Genomic DNA, 20,553 nt, shown 5'->3' with positions numbered 1-20,553 from the left:
CAAAGTGGATGGTAGATACAGATAAAAAAAGGAATATCTGCCACAGATAAAAGAAATATCTGTGGCAGATATTTTGTTTTATCTGTTATCTGGCCTAGTGGGAGTGGGCCTTTAAGATTGTGTGAATATGGAAGCAAGGAAAAGTTGAATTCTTTAATGCTTGAACTATTGAAAAAATAGCAGATCTACAAGCTCCATTGTAAGTACAGAGTGAAAGCTTGTAGATCTGCTATTTTAAAAGAAAATCTAGATTTTGAATATATATATAGTCTTTGAATATATATATTTTTAAAAGTGAACAGTTGTTTGAGTTACAACTTGTAACTCAAATATTTGCTTCTGGGGGGGGGGGGGGGGGGGGGTCCCTGGAACAACATATTTTGAGATGGGGGTCCGCGGACCAAATACATGCCATTTTGGGGGTCCTTGTCCTTGATTTTGGGGGTCCTTGACCCATGTCAATTTGACCCCCAAAATGCGCTGCGAGGCGTTGTGAGCTTGTAGATCTGCAATTTTTGGCTAAAGAATATGGACGCTAGGGTTCAAGTGGTTAATATAAAAAATGAGGAAAAAAAAGTTTTCTATCACACAAAGATTTGAAGGACCCCCCTATAAGTAACTCTGAGGATCCCCCTAGGGGTCCCGGACCCCCTGTTGAAGACCCCTGAGTTAAAGAATAAAATACTGGTTAAAATGGTTCACATCAAAAGGACACAGATTTGCATTCAGGCCTAACCAAGCGCCTGTGACTGTAAATAATGATTACATTTGCATTGGAAAACATATTTTCTTATTTTTTTATTACTTATTGTTTTTTATACAAAGTTTGCTCTGTGAACATGAGGGTTCCACCCAACACCAGTGGTTCTCAACCTTTTCAGCCCACGACCCCCGAAATAATCATATTTCAACTGGGGACCCCCAAAATAATCATATTTCAACTGGGGACCCCCAAAATAATCATATTTCAACTGGGGACCCCCCCCCCCCCCCCACCCTGACGAGCACTAGAGTTGAGGCATTACATTTTTGTATAACACGGTTCTATGTTGCGAGGCGTTGTGAGCATGTAGATCTGCTATTTTCACAATTTCTGCCTCTAATATTTGACAATTTGGACAATGTTTAATTTGCCATTTTAGAGGATATTAAAAGTGTTCTTAAATTGTCACTTTAGAAATGTGCAGATACCCTCTATACATTTACACTTCATGTTGGTTTGTTTACTGTTGAGAGAGAAAACAATGTTTCACATTAAGTTAATCATCTGGGGACCCATGCAGGCCCCCTGGGGGTCACGACCCACAGGATGAGAACCACTGGTCTACAGCATGCAGGACGTATTTGTAACAGGAAGAAACTGTTGCCAAAAAAAAAAAAAAAAAAAAAGGACTTCCCACCAGCAGGCCGTTTGGAAACCAAGCCACGCTGTGATTCTAAAGTTGCATAAGTCGTTGCGTTCCTGTCGTTTGCATAACGTCAACAAGCAGAACAGTTTGGCACCGACCGAGTTAATTTCCCTTCAATATGAAGGAATACGTCTGGCCCCGTTTACACACACACACACACACACACACACACACACACACACAACACACACACACACACACACACACACACACACACACACACACACACACACACACACACACACACACACACACACACACACACACACAGCCAGGGTACATATAAACGCTTGCATCACAGCCACCGCGCACCTTAAAATGGACCTCACTCTGTTTAAATAGAAGGCTCTGTTTGCACTTTGCAGAGGCAGGCCAGAGATCATTTTACGTTAAAGGGGAAGACCACCCATTTTCAATATTGAAATATGTCATTAATATACCTTAGAGGAGTTGTGTGGAAATAGAAAAAAAGGTTCCCCTCTTCTGTGTTGCCTAGAACTGGAGGATTGATTTTGGGGTTTGTATTGCAAATTACAAATTGATGACATCACACCGTTGTACTTTACAATACAAACCCCAAAATCAATCCTCCAGTTCTAGGCAACACAGAAGAGGGGGAACTATTTTTCTATTTCCACACAACTCCTCTAAGGTATATTAATGACATAGTTCAATATTGAAAATGGGTGGTCCTCCCCTTTAAGTAGGCCTAACAAAACTAACAGGGAAAAAAGTACTGGCAAGAATGGCTTGAATGCATCACACTTTTCACTTTTTTTTTTTTTTCTTCTTTTTTTTTTTGTCTTCTGTCATTTGGGCAAAACATAAGGATTAAAAATTAACATTTTTCAAATGATTTGCGTGCATTCTGCTTGTTACTTTTCCCTTTTTTTAAACTTTTCAAAAAATATATTATTAAATAGACCTTTTTTTCATTTCTACTGCACAGGCACTTCTTATTGTCTTCATACACTTCAATGACATCATTTATAGAAAAAACAAAGGCACTCATCAGCTCTTGTATAGTCTGTTCACACTGTCACTCAAGTAATTACAGTATTATGTACGTTTACTACCTACTTGAGTCATTGTTGTTTTCATAGTAACATTTACACTTCAATATACTGTCCAGGTTCTCACCACTGCAGCCAGCTCTGTGTGCCAGGGACGTGCTGGGCCCCTGATTCAGCCCGGGTAAAAGAGTTGTAGAGGCCCTCATTGCGCGCTATAGAGACTCTCTATAGCACTGCTGCTACTCAGCGCTATAGAGAGAGACCTCTCTCTATAGCGCTGCTGCTACTCAAAGATTTGCCATTTCAGATCATGACAAGTGACAAGCCAGTGGGCCAATTACATGAGTTATATTTCGTCGTTGTCGGGTGGAAACCTTGGATGTCCAAAAACCATTTTAAAAAATGATTTAAACTAGTGAAAACAGCCGATCTACAAGCACACAACGCCTCGCAGCGCGAGGTGTTGTGTGCTTGTAGATCTGCTGTTTTCACTACTTTTGTGCGACGGCCTTGTATGATGAAGCAGGGCTTTGCTTTGCGAAAAAATTTACACATTTGAAACTTGGAGATACGAGGTTTCTGCCCGACAGTGACGATTTACTTTGTTGGCCGCCCAGCCCCCAAAATGGAACGAAGGCCGAAATTTTATTTACATTTTTTTCCTAATGGCCGGCCTGGACCGGCCGGGAATGAACCGGCCGTTGGGCTGGACCGGCCGGGAATGAACCGGCCGTTGGGGAGTTGTCCCGCTTTTCCCAATGGCCAGCACGTCCCTGGTGTTGGCAACAGACCATTCATAAGGCTGTTCACATCAGAAGGACACGTTCAAATCACAGCTCAGAACTCGTACCAGGCCAGTGGTCCTCAGCCTGTTCAACATGGAGGACCCCCGTTTGATCGACCCTGCAAGGGGATTTACCTACAGTATGTTTTTATGTAACTTTTTCTTTAATTGTTTTAAAAAAAAATGTTTTCCCTTTTTTTCCTGACTAATGCATAGTACTGTGTTCTATCCGCCTGTCTTTCAATGTTATGTTATATGAGATACTTCAATGGTTTCCTATGGAAATAAGATTAGTCTTTTCTAGGATCTCCTTTTAGTAGACCTTGTACCAGTGAACTGTACCGTCATGAAACTGTACCTTTTCCTATGCAAACTGACAATAAAGTCTTCAATCAATCAATCAATGCAGAGCTCTAGTCTTCTAATGTAACTCTGAGGATGTCCCAGTGGTGAGGGACCCCCTGGGGGTCCCTGGGCCGCATGTTGACAACCGGCGTACTGGATCGAATGACCGCGTTACGGCAAATGAAGCACTTCTGCGTCTGTCTGTCTGTCTGTCTGTCTGTCTGCCTGCCTGCCTGCCTGCCTGCCTGCCTGCCTGCCTGCCTGCCTGCCTGCCTGCCTGCCTGCCTGCCTGCCTGCCTGCCTGCCTGCCTGCCTGCCTGCCTGCCTGCCTGCCTGCCTGCCTGCCTGCCTGTCTGTCTGTCTGTCTGTCTGTCTGCCTGCCTGCCTGCCTGCCTGCCTGCCTGCCTGTCTGTCTGCCTGCCTGCCTGCCTGCCTGTCTGTCTGTCTGTCTGTCTGTCTGCCTGCCTGCCTGCCTGTCTGTCTGCCTGCCTGCCTGTCTGTCTGTCTGTCTGTCTGTCTGTCTGCCTGCCTGCCTGCCTGCCTGCCTGTCTGTCTGTCTGTCTGTCTGTCTGTCTGCCTGCCTGTCTGTCTGTCTGTCTGTCTGTCTGTCTGTCTGTCTGTCTGCCTGCTCTGGATTGTTTTGCCTTGTATATTTCCTCTTCCGCCTTTGCAGACATGGATACTTTACAACGTATATTTTAATATTATTGTAGACCCTATAACTATAACTATAACTATAACTATAACTATAACTATAACTATAACTATAACTATAACTATACGTAACCAACATATAAAAATACACTGTGAATTAAACACTTTTTGAAGCCCTCTTTTCTAGCTCACTGTACAAGCTCAGACGTTCCAGAATTCAACGCATCAATGCATTGATATGAAGAAAAAAAAAGAAAAACAGAAAACCTACTTTGTAAATTGCACTTTTGAATACCTATATTCTATTTATAAACGTATATTTCAAAGAGTGCACTTTTGAAGGCAAGTCCTATGTATATATAAATCAACTCAAGTAGGACTATGTTATCTTGTAGTTGCAGTCCAGTGACTATTTGACGAGGAGTACGTCAACAACCCAACCGTTCCTTCTCTAGCAGCTCATGATCCAACTCAGCGCCGGACGCATGCCCCCCCCAGTCTCACCAGTAGGGGACGCTGGCGTCCACGTGCCCCCCCTCCCCCCGCCGCGGTCAGTCTCACCAGTAGGGGACGCTGGCGTCCACGTGCCCCAGCTCTGCCAGCCGGGGAACAGTCCACTGGAGGTGCGAGGACTCCCGAACTGGTCCAACTCCAGGACGTCCAGGAGCTTTGCCCCCCCGCCCCCGCCGACCCCACAGGTCCTCGAGGCGTCGTTGTGATGCTCCGATGGTTTCGTGCGGTCGGGGATGGCGCTGGCGGCTCCGGCTCCGCCTCCCCAGCCCGACGCGGCAGCGTGCTTGATCCTGTAGTTCGTGCCGTCGTTGTTATCCCAGAAGGTCCGGCCCTCGGTCTCGAAGCGCACGCAGAACTCCACGCCGCCGCCGTTCGGCGATGACGAGTTGGAGTCGGCGGCGTCCGGCAGCTCCAGCGCGAAGGCGAAGGTGTCGGCGTCGGGGCAGCCGTACACGTTGTTCATGAAGGCGGCGGCGACGTCGCTGTGGCTGGCCCAGCCGTCGAAGGTGACGCGCACCGACACCGCCTTGCTGAAGCCCAGGTTGCGCACCCGCACAGTGCCGGTGAGCGAGCGCTGCTGCAGCGCGCAGCTCTCCAGGCACACGGCGTCGCGCTGCAGACGCCGACGGAAGTCCAGGTAGTCGGCCGAGGGCTGGCGGAAGTCCAGCGTCAGGTGGTTGTTGTTGTTGTTGTTGTTGATGACGCCGCCGCGCGATGCTGCCGCGATGTCCATCCTGACGCTAGGGCTGCACGGTACGGGGAAAGAAGAAAAACATGTCTCGGTAATGATGACAAATATGTCAGATATCGATAGCATAGATACGATGTTACCAGAAACATTTCACATTCAATATTTTAAGTGTTGCAACAGTGAAAACTAAGCATTATATTAAAACAAGAAGAGAAAAAAAAACAGCATAATAACAATATCACTCAATATCACTCTTGATTTGAAGTGCTATTGGGTTCCCACACTTGTTATTTGATATTCTATTAAAAAAGTGTAGCAAAAGTGAAAAGTGAAAAATGATTAAAAGAAGAAAAAAAAAACGCATTTTATCAACAACAGATAAATATCGGCTACTTCCATGGGTAAATGTCAGCTTTATTTTCCAAAACCCATATTGACCGAAAACTGCAAATAAGGCCGATACGATTAGTCATCCATATTCCTAATAAGGACATATGGAGCAGTCCTAATAAGGACATAAGGAGCAGTCCTAATAAGGACATATGGAGCAGTCCTAATAAGGACATAAGGAGCAGTCCTAATAAGGGCATATGGAGCAGTCCTAATAAGGACATATTATGGAGCAGTCCTAATAAGGTCATATGGGAGCAGTCCTAATAAGGACATATGGAGCAGTCCTAATATGGGCATATGGAGCAGTCCTAATAAGGACATATGGAGCAGTCCTAATAAGGACATAAGGTGCAGTCCTAATAAGGGCATATGGAGCAGTCCTAATAAGGACATATGGAGCAGTCCTAATAAGGACATATGGAGCAGTCCTAATAAGGACATATGGAGCAGTCCTAATAAGGACGTATGGAGCAGTCCTAATAAGGACATATGGAGCAGTCCTAATAAGGGCATATGGAGCAGTCCTAATAAGGGCATATGGAGCAGTCCTAATAAGGACATATTGAGCAGTCCTAATAAGGACGTATGGAGCAGTCCTAATAAGGACGTATGGAGCAGTCCTAATAAGGACGTATGGAGCAGTCCTAATAAGGGCATATGGAGCAGTCCTAATAAGGGCGTATGGAGCAGTCCTAATAAGGACATATGGAGCAGTCCTAATAAGGACGTATGGAGCAGTCCTAATAAGGACATATGGAGCAGTCCTAATAAGGGCATATGGAGCAGTCCTAATAAGGGCATATGGAGCAGTCCTAATAAGGACATAAGGAGCAGTCCTAATAAGGACATAAGGAGCATCCTACCTGGTCCCGTCCAGGTCCAGCATGTCGAACTGGAGGAGCTCGTCGGCGGCGGAGCGGCGGCGGCGCGGCGGGGCGAAGAAGGGATCGAACTCGTCGAACTTGGAGAAGACGTGCACGGCGGTCAGCGACATGCCGCGAGAGTCGGCGAACACCACGCTCTTCTTCTCCCCGGGGACGGACCCCCGGCGGGGGGGAGGGGCCGCTGTCTCCGGAGCGGCGCTCTGCTTCTTGTTCTGCTGTCCGCTGAGGCAGGGCGCAGCGGCGCCTCCCTCAGGCAGGGCTTGTACAGCGCGCCGCCGCCGCCGTGCCTCTTGGAGGCTCGCTGGAGGCGCAGGTCCTCGTTGTAGGAGCTCAGGAAACCCCGGAGCGGAGCGGCAGCGGCGGGCGGAGAGGAGGAGGAGTGGCCGATGTACAGGCAGCGCATGGCCATGTCCATGGGAAGCACCGGACCCGGCATCACCGGACTGGACTGGACCGGTCTGAATGAATGGAGGACGCTGTGGGGGGGGGAGGGGGGGGGGGGGGGGGGAGAGAGAGAGATATAGAGAGAGAGAGAGAGAGGGGGTGGGGGGGGGGGGGGGGGTATAGGCAGAGATTAGCAGCTGATTCAACAAAATTGTTCACAGCTTTTCAAACTTTCCAAAACATGAATGTTTTCAGGTTGAACTTGAGCCATAATGTACATAATGTACATAATGTACATAATGTACACAATGCTTTTCTCCATAGAAACAGTCATATTTAATGACAGGAACATCATGCTGTTGCAAGAGTTTTTTCCCCTCATAAATCCAGTGGCGTCACTTCAGCAAAAGCTAAGGTATGGCAACATGACTGGTGTCTTGCACGCGTACCAGTCATGTTGCCATACCTTGGCAACAATTATGATTAATTTATTTTAAGTACGTTTTTTTTCCTCCTGTAGCCAAGATATGCTGCCATACCTTGGCATACTCCATTGACGCCTCTGCATAAATCCCCCCCCCCCCCCCCCCCCCCCAGACATGGAACACAATGAATGAGAACAGATTGTCCGTCCAGCAGTGGTGGAAAAAGTACTCTAACCTCCAGATAAAACCATTCATTCATTCAGAATTCATAAAAATATGAAATAAAGCACATAGAAAGTATAGATCTAGAACACAGAATGTATAGATCTAGAACACAGAATGTATAGATCTAGAACACAGAATGTATAGATCTAGAACACAGAATGTATAGATCTACAACACAGATTTCATAGCTCTATATAGGACACATAGAATAGAGGTTTGATTTTTACTTGAGTAAAAGTATCAATACTGCAATATACTCTGTTGTAAAAGTCATAAATTCAAAATGTGCTTGAGTAAAAGTACAAAAGTATTGGCTTACCTTGCAGCACACATGTAGAGTTCACCCGCTGTGGAGGGACGGACAGACAGACAACATGTAGAGTTCACCCGCTGTGGAGGGACGGACAGACAGACAACATGTAGAGTTCACCCGCTGTGGAGGGACGGACAGACAGACAACATGTAGAGTTCACCCGCTGTGGAGGGACGGACAGACAGACAACATGTAGAGTTCACCCACTGTGGAGGGACGGACAGACAACCGGCTTTCTGTCAGAGTCTGTGACGTGACAGACTGACCAGACATGGACTGATACTGGTTCTTATAGAGCTAACTCACAGCAATAGTCTCTCTCTCTCTCTCTCTCTCTCTCTCTCTCTCTCTCTCCTCTCTCTCTCTCTCTCTCTCTCTCTCTCTCTCTCTCTCTCTCTCTCTCTCTGTCCAGCAGTGACTGAGTGCAGGTCTCTCTGCCAATGGCATTTCAACTGCCACATAGTCCTCCCTCATTTGCATATCCAGTCACATGCTCCGTCGAGTGGGCCAATGGCGGCGCTCTGGAGGTTAGGTTCCGGCCAATGGGCAGACAGTGGTGGATCGAGGTGCTCAGATTCTCTCTCTCTCTCTCTCTCCTCTCTCTCTCTCTCTCTCTCTCTCTCTCTCTCTCTCTTTTTACTTTTTACGCAAGTAAAAGTAGAAATGTTTTTGTAAAAATTAATAAGTATTGGCCATCAAAGTAAGTAAAAAAAGTAAATATATTATTCACAATACCCACAGTTTCAGCGTAGATTGGCAATTTTCAACTAGATATATAATCGATTATCACTGGTGTAAAGTAACTAGTACGTACATTTACTTAAGTAGGCTACTGTACTTTTTGTACTGTACAATTTTGAGGTAATTCTATATGTACTTTAATTGAGTATTTCCAAATTCCCGATACTTTTACTTCTACTCCACTACATCTCGAATCCAAAACCTTTACTTTTACTCCACTACATTTATTTGAAAACTTTAGTTACTAGTTACTTTGCAGATATAAATTATAATATTATAAAACATACATAAACCTGCCTTTATTAGGTATTTGAAAATATCGGATCTAAAAGCTCACGATGCGAAGCGTTGTGAGCTTGCAGATCTTCTATTTTCAAACATTTGGTACTTTTACTTTTACTTTAAGTACATTTTGATGCCAATGCTTTTGTAATTTTACTCAAGTACATTTTGAATTCCAGACTTTTACAGTATCAGAGTATTTCTCCATTGCCGTATTTGCTGAGTAAAATAATTTTTCCACCACAGTCGGTTATTATATTTTGTAATAATAATCTAATATTAGTAAAATATTAATATTCAAAGTAACCTTTCAAACAATTGTAGTTGAGTAGACCTCCATCTGACAACATAGATGATGCATGATTATGATGCTGCTGACTCAACCCAGTTCCAGTAATGTGAAACACTTCTTGCATTTGGAAACACTGCAGTGCCTTGTTTTAGTGCTTTATTTAGTGTGATGCTTTTAAATTAGGGCTGGGACTCGATTAATTAGAGGCTGTTTAACCCTGCAAGGCCCAGCGTTGCTTTTTGGCAACATTTTTTAAATCATTTTTAAAAAAATGTTATAATTAGTTTTCCTGTTCTTTTTTCACATTAGCATCACCATTAAATCATATTGTTTAGTATTACAATGCCATTGGCCACGATATTTGCATACTAGAAAAGAAAATTTCCAAGAAATTTTAAGTGTGCCTGCAGCTCGCTAAGTCTGTGCAACCTTGTGTAGCGGTTGGTGTTAGCATTAGCGTTACATTTTTTAACTTTAGCATTTTTTGCATAAGCTTTAACATTATGGTTCTTCATATGACACCACCCACAGCCATTTCGACTAATTAGTGGCGTTTTGGCGCATTTTTGGCCGTTATCACGGGTCGCACTTTAACTTTAAAAATGTTTTTCTCCAAATATTTTTTTTTTCTCAAAAAACTTTTTTTTCTCACAAAACAATTTTTTCTCAAACAACTGTCGTTAAAGTGCGACCCGTGATAACGGCCAAAAATGCGCCAAAACGCCACTAATTAGTCGAAATGGCTGTGGGTGGTGTCATATGAAGAACCATAATGTTAAAAAAATCTTTGAGAAAAAAAAAATTTTTGAGAAAAAAAAAATTTTGAGAAAAAAAGATTTTTGAGAAAAAAAAATCTTTGAGATAAAAAAAATTTTTGAGAAAAAAAACATTTTTGAGAAAAAAAAATTTTTGAGAAAAAAACATTTTTTGAGAAAAAAAACATTTTTGAGAAAAAAAAATTTGAGAAAAAAAAATTTTTGAGAAAAAAAAAAATTTGAGAAAAAAAAAAAATTATGACACCAGCCGCGAGTCTGTACGACAAACGGTTCATGAGTTATAGAGGCACTTCCTGTTTGGCGAAGGACACTTCCTGTTACAGAGGGGGCGGGGCTTAATCAATTACAGCTCATCCCTATTGGCCGGAAAAAGACCAAAGTTGTGTGTGCATTTTTTTTTTTTTTTTTTTACTATAATTTTTATCCCACGATTTTTGTAACCCATTTTTTCACCCAGTGCCAATTGCCTATGTAATCCTGGGCTCTGCTCTCCCTCTGCCACGCCTGGGGAGACAACGGACTGACCTCATGCCTCCTTCTATGCATGAGGAGTCCAAGTTGCTTCTTTTCACCTGACAGTGGGGATTTCCCTGGTTTGGACGTAGCGCGTGGAAGGAACACGTTATTCCAACCAGTTCCTTTCCCCTCCATCAGGCGCCCCGGCTGGCCAGGGGGAGGCATTATTGAGACCAGGATTACGTGCATGTTTTTGTGAGGGTATCAACCCTAGGAGATACGGGGAGAACATGCAAACTCCACACAGAAAGGCCCTATCGCCAACCCCACCTAGGGTGTGGGCGCTGATGACGCGGAGGAGGAACACGCCGCCAGCGCCCACAGCGTCCCCCGGCGGGAATCGAACCCAGGACCTTCTAGCTGTGAGGCGAAGCGCTAACCACTGCGCCAAGGCCATCGCGTGTTTGTCGAGGTTGCGGCAACAGAAAAAGACGCGCTCCGCCAATCATAGTAAACCACAGACACCGGACATCAAGATCGAGTCCAGACGGAGCTTATACCATAATGTAACCATAACACATTAACATGAACGTGACATGAAGTAATACTGCCCTGTCCCTGTGATTCTTATATGCAAACTGCTATTAAAGTATTCAATCAAAAGAACGAGAGATGTACGGTATCTGGGTGACTTACGTGCGCCACAGTGCGTGCATGAACGTTTCTTTCTGACAACCACCTAAATATTGTCTGGTTACCGTGTTAGCAGACGCAATTTATATCCGACACCAATATTGATTTAATAGACGTTTTCCTGGCCGGGACCCAAACTAGTGAAAACGGCAGATCTCGACTTGCTGTGAGCTTGTAGATTGGCTATTTTCACTAGGCCTAGCCTACTTCTTATTATTCTTTTTATGTAATTTCTTAGATGTGTTTTCTTGTTTGAAAAACATGAATATAGGCACATAATCATGTGCGGTGTAACCCGTTGCATGTAGGCCTATACTGACCACTGTAATTTGCAATCGGGGTATATTTCTTGCAAAAGTTTATAAAGACAATGTCCATGGCGCGTCAGAGCGCCACAGTCGCATATGCGTGATGTTTAATTGATAAATAGAAAGGGAGATGAGTCCCGTCCTTCTAACACATCATGTCATACAAGAAAATAAATAGAGAGTTCACAGAATAAATACAAATTTGACTAAGAGTGGCCTAATTGTTTGAGAAATTACCATATATTATAGGGTCTGGGAATTGAAGCAGCTCGGGCGATCAACATTAACCTCCAACCCACCTTTAGCCTACTCTATAGTTTTTTTATTGCCTTAGTAGGCTGTCATATTTCTTTATATAGACCTACTGTTACATTTCATAATGAAATGTTTGGCTATTTATAGGATATGGTTAAACCATGCGTGATCATTTGCATTCGTTGCCTAATACTAATAGCCTAATAAAAACACTATTTCTGTTAGAACCCGTTGTCATTTGATTGTTCTTTAGATTCAGGAAACATCTATGAAGTGTTTCACTAGCTCAGAAATAAATCAAATAGTCTATGAAGTGTTTTGTAGCCTTATTCTATAGGTATTATTAACCGCAAAATACTTGCGTTCTGGAGTCGCCGAAATGTCGGGCTGATGCGCTGCCGTCTCCAAATCTCTCCATGACCATGTGTCCAAAATAACAGATGTATAAGCTGTCGACACGCCATGACGCAATGCGTTGATGTCTTGTAACTCTGTTGTGACTGTGGCTGTGGCGCGCATTACGCAGGGAGCAACACCGTCTATTCAATCATGCCGTGGTCAAGTAAGTTGGTCATTATGAAGCGATTTAAACAAAACAAAAAATTCTCCTCGTTCCTTGGAAAGCAGAGCATGAACAAATGACTAAATTGTGTCCCTATTCAATCTGTAAATATTGAAACGTTGGCAATTGAAAATAGCCATCTACCAGCTCTCCAGTGTTGCGCTCCAAAAGCAAATACCCCGACATTGATTCTCAAAGCTCTGAGCTTTGCTTGCCTTTATATAAAACCATAATTGATATGATATAAATAATAACTATCATCTACAATTACATGTTATAGAAAACGTTTGTAATCGGGTCTTTATTTGCTGTGCCATGAATTAATCAAACTGAAAGAGTGAATGGCAATGCTTCGCTATAATCATTTCTTTGAATAGAATTGACACAAGGAGGAACTGACACTCTATCACTTCTGCTAATTAATTTACAGTAGGCCTATAGGTCTATAGGTATTCTAGGTAGGCTATTATTATTAACTGAATGAGTGGTTAGTTTGATTTATTTGTAATGAAATTGAAGGCAAAAACAAGCATTATAATTAATGAATTAATCATTTAATCGTGCACCAGCCCAAATCGCGCAATAAAGGAAACCTGGCATGTGGAGTTATTAATAAAAACATAAAGTGTTTGTGCTTCTTCTCAAACAGACTACACAAATAAAATAACTGGTGCATTTATAAGCTGCAGGAATGATTAATTACAGGGGTGATGTTTCAACCAGACAGTCAGATGCAATACGCGACATGCAGCAACATTTCCTCGTTGCAATGAACAGCCAAATGATTTCTAAATAGGTTCACGTTAAAAACCACAGTAACTAGACCATAGAATGACAAAAGAACAAGCTGACAAAAGTGTAAAAATCTATCAAAATTAAACGTTATCTTGTATTTATTCCTTGGCTGGCTTCTGCGTCCCAGGAACGCGGAAGAATAGCTGTCTGAGTGAGTGTCTGTTGATTCTGCAGGTGAGGGGGGCTTGATTGCTGCGCAATCCCGCAGCTGGTCTGTTCTCCAGCAAAGTTCAGGAAAGCGATCGAGCCGCCGCAGATTGGCCGCTTTGTCAGACGCGCGAGAGATTTGTTTGGTCCTTTTTCTAAGACATGTCAGGGAAACGGGGACAGCGATTGGCGGCCCAACCTCGACAGAGAAGTCACAGCAGGCGCCACCGTGCCCCCTGTGTGTGCATTTTAAAGTTTAAATCACGTTGCTAGGCAAAAGTATGGCAGAGTTATGTGGCGTCAAAGTTTCTGGGGGTTTTTTCGGAGTCCCCCATTCTAAGTCAATGGGGTTTTTGGGCGTCGTTTTTTGCGAATTACGTCGCAATGGTAACGCGGATCGGAAAGAAAAGTAATATCAACCTATTCCCGGCCGAGCCGCACGTTTTGATGTATATATTGCGTGGGTGGCGTAAATTGTGCGGCAGTTATTACGAGCAGAAATTTGCAAGAACATGACTTACTGACTTAAGTATGGCGGATTACAATAAGTGTTTTGCCATTGCATGGCAGGCACACTTAATAAATACCCCCCACAGACTCTGACATTCACACCTCCCAGAGAAGTTGAAATTCCAGCGTCTGGACGAACAACATCTCACTTTTTAACTGAAGCTATTCCTCACAAAAAACAGAAGTAAAATGCCTGTAATATCTTTTTTCGTGATCATTAGAATGTCTAGAACATGTGCATGTGTTATTATTGTGAAAAATATCCCCAAAATGCAAATTAGAGCATGATTTATGATTTATGATTTATGGCTATAAAACCTTACAAAAACATTATTAATGTATAATGTTGTTTATAATTTTACATAAACATTACATTTCCTGTGATTAGGACTCCTACAACACCATCTGATTTAAAAAAAAAAAAAAAATTGGCCAGTAGAAATTAATTCGGGTCTTGCAGGGTTAATCGATGTTTAATCGTATATACATATTTAACCCGAGAAGCAGTTTTATGTAAATTAAAACACATTTTGGGAGTTTTTTTTTAGATCAAGCCCCATTAAAATGTGTTAATCATTTTTATCGCATTAATTTTCTGTAATCAATCAATCAATCAATCAATCAATCAATCAATCAATCAATCAATCAAAAAGAATCAGCCCTATTTTAAATGTTGTGTATTTGTATTCTTATTGCAGTGGTTCTCAACCTGTGGGTCGGGACCCCCAGGGGGTCCCCAGATGATGTGCAACATTGTTTCCTCACTCAACAGTAAACAATTAACAACATAAAGTTTAAGTGTATAGAGGGTATCTGCACATTTCTAAAGTGACAATTAAAGGACTTTTAATACCTCTAAAATGAATTTATATTAGAGGCAGAAATTGTGAAAATAGCCGATCTACATGCTCACAACGCCTCGCAACGCCATTGTGAGCATGTAGATCTGCTATTTTCACAATAGAACCTATCTAGATCATAAGACCCAGTTACTGAGGCCGGCTTTACACTGCCACTGAAATCTAGCCTGAATCAGATCTGAGTCACATCAAAAGTGGAATCCCATTTTTTTTAAATAGCCTAAATCCAGACAGGTCACATGCAGGTCACATGAAATCAGATTTTGAAAAACCACATCCAGAGGTGGTTTCAAATCCGATCCATATCGGATCTGAGGACATCTGTCTCATAGTCAGGGAAAATTAGCAGAATACCTGTCAAATCTGGGAATAAATTCCTTACCAATCAATGTCTTCACCAATGTGTTCGTAAAGGTGTCTAGTAACATATCTAACAAAGATTCAACATCCCTAGCAAAATGTTTCACAGCTAGGGTAATTCTGAGTCTCATTCACTTACTATACACTGTACTACAAGGGAAAAAAATCGCTCCCAAAAATAAGTGGGATGTGAGGGTTCTAACTAGGTATTTTAAATTATTCTGAATCCATAGCAAGCATTTGTTTTGCACGAAAAACATTCCTTGGGACAAAAATGGACCCCATACACCTTGAGAAAAGTGATCACTAAACCATAGTTTTTTTGCGTCTGATTTTGGCCCAATGAATGTTTTTCGTGCAAAACAAATACTTGCAATGGATTCAGAATAATTAAAAACACCTAGTTAGACCCTTAACATGCTACTTAAAGCATATATTTTTGGGAGTGATTTTTTCCCTTATAGTACAGTGTATAGCAAGTGAATGAGACCCAGAATTACCCTAGCTGTCAAATATTTTGCTGGGGGTGTTGAATTTCAATCTTTGTTAGATATGTTACTAGACACCTTTACGAACACATTGGTGAATAAATTGTAAGGAATTTATTCCCAGGGTTTTATTAAAATGCCTGACTATCAGTCTGAAAGCAGCAACCACATCCACCCCATAGAGTTATATGCAAGTCACATGCAAGTCACATCAAACTGGCCAAGCGCCACTTGCTGCGCGACCCGAGCGCGGCTGTAAATTACATCATTACAGAGCGCGAGTATTTACTATTTGATTACAGCGCACTGAGCACATGAGAAAAAACTAAAACTAAAACTGACACGACCTGCTCTTCACACATGATAGCGGTCAGGGTCGGGGGCTTGAAGACCCCGCCTCACTCTGGCTATTTTCAGCAAGGAGGTTTGGAGTAGAAGGAAAAACAGAGCAGAACCAAAGGTCAAGTTTACTAAAGAAGTGAGGGTTTAAGTGTTTAAATGAAAATACAATTAACACGAATCCAACATATTAACACAAAGCAAACATTAGGCCTGATTGACACAACACTATGAAACTATCAGCTAAGGGGTCCCTGCTTCATCTCTCTCAGCTAAGGGGTCCCTGCTTCATCTCTCTCAGCTAAGGGGTCCCTGCTTCATCTCTCTCTCAGCTAAGGGGTCCCTGCTTCATCTCTCTCTCAGCTAAGGGGTCCCTGCTTCATCTCTCTCTCAGCTAAGCAGTCCTTGGCCTGCAACGTGAGCTTGTAGATCTGCTATTTCTGGTGTGAGTAGATGTGCAAACCATCAGGCATGATTTGTGAGTTTGTGGAACACCCTACAGAAGGCCTTAAAGGAGGGTATTCCCTCGCATCCTTTAAAATCTCCCTGCAAAACCACTTACAGGTGGCAGCCATTCACAACTGGCAATAACAAACCTAGCCCAGCCTCCCCTGACCCTTCTCTGTATTTACCTACTGTTGTTGTCTCCACCAGCCGAAGGCATGGGGGAGAGTATGTTTTCCCCTCCGTCCGTCCGTGCGTCCGTGCGTGCGTCCGTGTGTGTGTGTGTGCGTGTCCTCCCACCTAATCTCAGTCGCCGTTGGCCCGGTCGCTGCCAAAATGAGCACACACACTCCCTGGATGCCAATTCAGAACCTCTGACCCACATTTTTCAAATGGGCCTGTTCTAGCGCCACCATGAGGCCGATGTTCAAAAAAAAAAAACATTTCTGTACACTACTCTTACAGATATTGTGCAAAAATCCTACAAATCGGTAGGCAGTATCTCGACAGTCATGTGATCGACATGGATCTGTCCAATTTTGCATATTCCATCCTGATTGGCTAAGATTGGCTTCCAAAGTTTGTAGGATTGAGCCGTTTTGAACAAAATGCCTCAAATCACAAACGCAAAGTGCAAGTATCATGAAATCGCGCACACACATTCCCACTAGGCTGAGGAAGAAATGCCAATTACATTTTTTTTAAATCAGCCTCATGGTGGCGCTATAACAGGACAATTTGTGGTTTTACCTATAACTCCACTGACCAGTGTCAAACTTTGTACACGCACTCCCTAGAGGCCAAGGAAAAACCTTTTCACTGCATTTTTCACATCAGCCTTTTATAGCGCCACCTTTGGGCCGACTTATGTAAAACACATTTTGGGATATTACTCCTTCAGATTTTCTCCAAAAATAACACAAATCAGTACACAGTATCTAATATTAGCTTCCAAAGTTTGCAGGATTGCTCCGTTTTTGAACAAAATGCCTCAAATCATCAATGCAGCTTGCGATTACCGTGAACTTTGCCACACTTATTCCCACTATGTCAAGGAACAAATGCTACCCTTTTCACATTGGCCTGTTATAGCGCCACCAGCTGGTAGACTTTAGCAAAACACTTTTTTGGAACACAATGCCTCAAATCATCCATGCAGTGTCCGATTGCCATGAAAGGTCTAAGGTGAAGAACATATGCCACCCTTTTTACATTGGCCTATTATACAGTAGCACCACCAGGACGCCTGGCCTGGTGGAGACCTGTGCTCGGAAGAGCACTGCTTCTAGTTTGCACTGTTTTCTTTTTTTACTTTTTTCTTTTTTTTAGTAGTAGTAGTACTAAAAATAGTACTGTGTTCTATCCGTCTGTCATTCAATGTTATATGAGATACTTCAATGGTTTCCTATGAAAATAAGCTCAGTCTTTTCTAGGATCTCCTTTTAGTTGACCTTGTACCAGTGAACTGTACCGTCATGAAACTGTACCTTTTTCTATGCAAACTTCTGATAAAGTCTTCAATCAATCAATCAATCAATCAATCAATCAATCAATCAATCAATCAATCAGTCTCTCAGCAAAGATGTAGGCTACAGTCCAGCGGACGTAAACAAAAGCCTGAGTGAATCAAATCCCTCGCTCTCTCCCTCTCTTCTTCTCTCTTTCCCTTTGTAGCTTCCTCCAACAGCGCCCCCTAGCAGGAGATCTATTTATATAAGGTCGTTGACACGACCTGCTCTTCACACATGATACAGGTCAGGGTCAGACAGGGACGTGCTGGCCATTGGGAAAAGCGGGACAACTCCCGAATGGCCGGTTCATTCCTGGCCGCTCCAGGCCGGCCATTAGGGAAAAAATTAAAATAAAATGTCGGCCTTCGTTCCATTTTGGGGGCTGGGCGGCCGACAAAGTAAATCGCCACTGTCGGGGCAGAAACCTCGTATCTCCAAGTTTCAAATGTATAACTTTTTTGCAAAGCAAAGCCCTACTTCATCATACAAGGCTGTTGCACAAAAGTAGTGAAAACAGCCGATCTACAAGCACACAACGCCTCGCGGTGCGAGGCGTTGTGTGCTTGTAGATCGTCTGTTTTCACTAGTTTAAATCCTTTTTAAAATAAATACCAAACAAACGGTTTTGGACATAAAAGGTTTCCACCCGACAACGACAAAATATAACTCAATAATTGGCCAACTGGCTTGTCACTTGTTGTGATCTGAAATGGCAAATCTTTGAGTAGCAGCAGCAGCAGCGCTATAGAGAGAGATCTCTCTATCCACAACTTTCCAACATCCATCGTGCATTATTGCGCAGAAGGCGAGCGGCATTTCCGGCGTCGCAGCCGAGTGTGATCTACAAGCTCACTACGGTTGCATCTGCGACGCGACGTGAGCTTGTATGTCTGCTGTTAACCGGAAGTGTTACGCAGATAATGCTACAGTAAAGTCTTGCGGGAAACACGTGGATAGCGCGCAATGAGGGCCTCTCCAACTCTTTTTTTCCCGGGCTGAATCAGGGGCCCAGCACGTCCCTGGGGTCAGGGTCTCTGCCCCCCCCCCCCCCCCCCCTGGCCTCTCCCTGGCTATTTTCAGAGGTTTGGAGTAGAAAGAAAAAAGAGCAGAACCAAAGGTCAAGTTCACTAAAGTAGTGAGGGTTTTAAATGAAAATACTAAGGCTGGGACTTTAACTGATTAATTGCGATTAATTAATAACAGAATTAACACAAATCCAACATATTAAAACAAAGCAAACATTGTTGTTTTGCTTGTTCTGTAAGTATTTTGCTGCATGTGCATGTATGTAGTTGCATGTTGGTTGTATAGATGTATATGTATGTGTCTATGTATTATTGTTTTCATGTCTATTGCTTTCATGTCTTTGTTGTCATTATATGGCCGTTTAGGTGCCTTGGGCACTCTGCTGTATTGTTTTTTTTCCTTATAAAACTAAAATAAAAAATTGATAAAAAAAAAACAAAAAAAAAACAAAGCAAACATTAGGCCTAATTGACACAACACTATGAAACTATCTACGAAATCTATGATTACGTTTAATTCTGCACAATTTGATGCAATATGTAGCGGGGGTCCCTGGCTCCCTGCTTCATCTCTCTCTCTCAACTATAAAGGGGTCCCTGCTTAATCTCACCCTTAGCTAAGCAGTCCTTGGCCTGCAATGTGAGCTTGTAGATCTGTTATTTCTGGTGTGAGTAGATGTGCAAACAATCAGGCATGACTTTGGAACTCTCCTCTGGAAGTCAAGTTTATGTTGAAGTTGCAAAGCTTCGAAGCCAACTTTAAGGCTGCAATGATTTACCATCATTTCAATCAGTTCTGCACCAAGGCTGTTGTTTTGTTCCATTTATTGACAAGGCTTCTATTTTTAAAGTCTGACTTTTGGCTGCATTGATTTTGGGATGGAGTTTCTCAGTTAAACATTATCCCACACGGACGGAGAGGGTCAGAGTGTGTTTTACAAAGAGGCCAAAAACATACCTAAATAAATACACACATCTGAAAAACATATACAAAATATGAAAATATAGTTCCATTTTTGGACAAAATGTTAGTGTTTTATTCTGAAGGGGTCAAAGAAAGGCTATTATTGTATTTCTTTTTTAACCTTTCACGTCTGCTTACATTTGGTAACGAGAAATAATGCTGAGAAAAATAGTTATTTGTCTTTTGTTCAGAGCACACGCCTGACAAAAGACCATTGATATCAAAGAGGTGGTGCCATAGTTTTGTACTTTTTCTGTGTCTAGGAGGTTGACAGTACTTCATTAGACCCCCTTATGTGTTTTTTTTTTGAGAAATTATGTATTATCTTAGTATTTGTTTGTTTTCTCTTGGAGGCTGTCACCTTGTGGTGAAAAGTGTCAGTTAAAAACACAGATACTAAGTATGTCACAGTATCAACTCCTCCCCTATTTACCATTCACCCAACACTGTGGGGTGTGGCTAACTTCAGCTGGGTCACCACATCCATGCATACCTAATGAACTGGTGGGTGTGGCCACATAAAAACCCAATTCTAACTCTTTCTGTATACTTTTTTGGAAAAAATCTTCCTCCTAGTATAATCATAATACCTGATAACCATGTTTTATAGGGGGGGAAATCATGGCACCACCTCTTTAAATATTGATGATGATAGTTAAATAAAATCATTTAAATGCGATAGATATGTTTGTGACTTTGTTATGGTCCGAAG

At 42.6% G+C, this 20,553-nt stretch overlaps 1 protein-coding gene across 1 annotated transcript in view; it reads right to left on the bottom strand.

Annotated features, from left to right (window-relative positions):
* Positions 1 to 3,130: 3,130 nt before the first annotated feature.
* Positions 3,131 to 20,553, bottom strand: part of LOC308296737 (uncharacterized protein) — a gene marked incomplete at its 5' end in the record, with an annotated part of 17,938 nt that continues 515 nt past the window's right edge. Inside the window, 2 exons of the mRNA XM_080740064.1 lie at positions 3,131 to 5,464; positions 6,666 to 7,162. Of these exons, the coding sequence (XP_080596190.1) occupies positions 4,657 to 5,464; positions 6,666 to 7,162 (1,305 nt within the window). The 3' untranslated portion in view covers positions 3,131 to 4,656. The remainder of the gene's footprint in view (positions 5,465 to 6,665; positions 7,163 to 20,553) is intronic.

Source organism: Nannobrachium achirus, assembly GCF_963921795.1.
Source record: "Nannobrachium achirus genome assembly, chromosome: 13".
Lineage (NCBI taxonomy): Eukaryota > Metazoa > Chordata > Actinopteri > Myctophiformes > Myctophidae > Nannobrachium > Nannobrachium achirus.
This window is presented reverse-complemented; position numbering and strand designations above follow the sequence as displayed.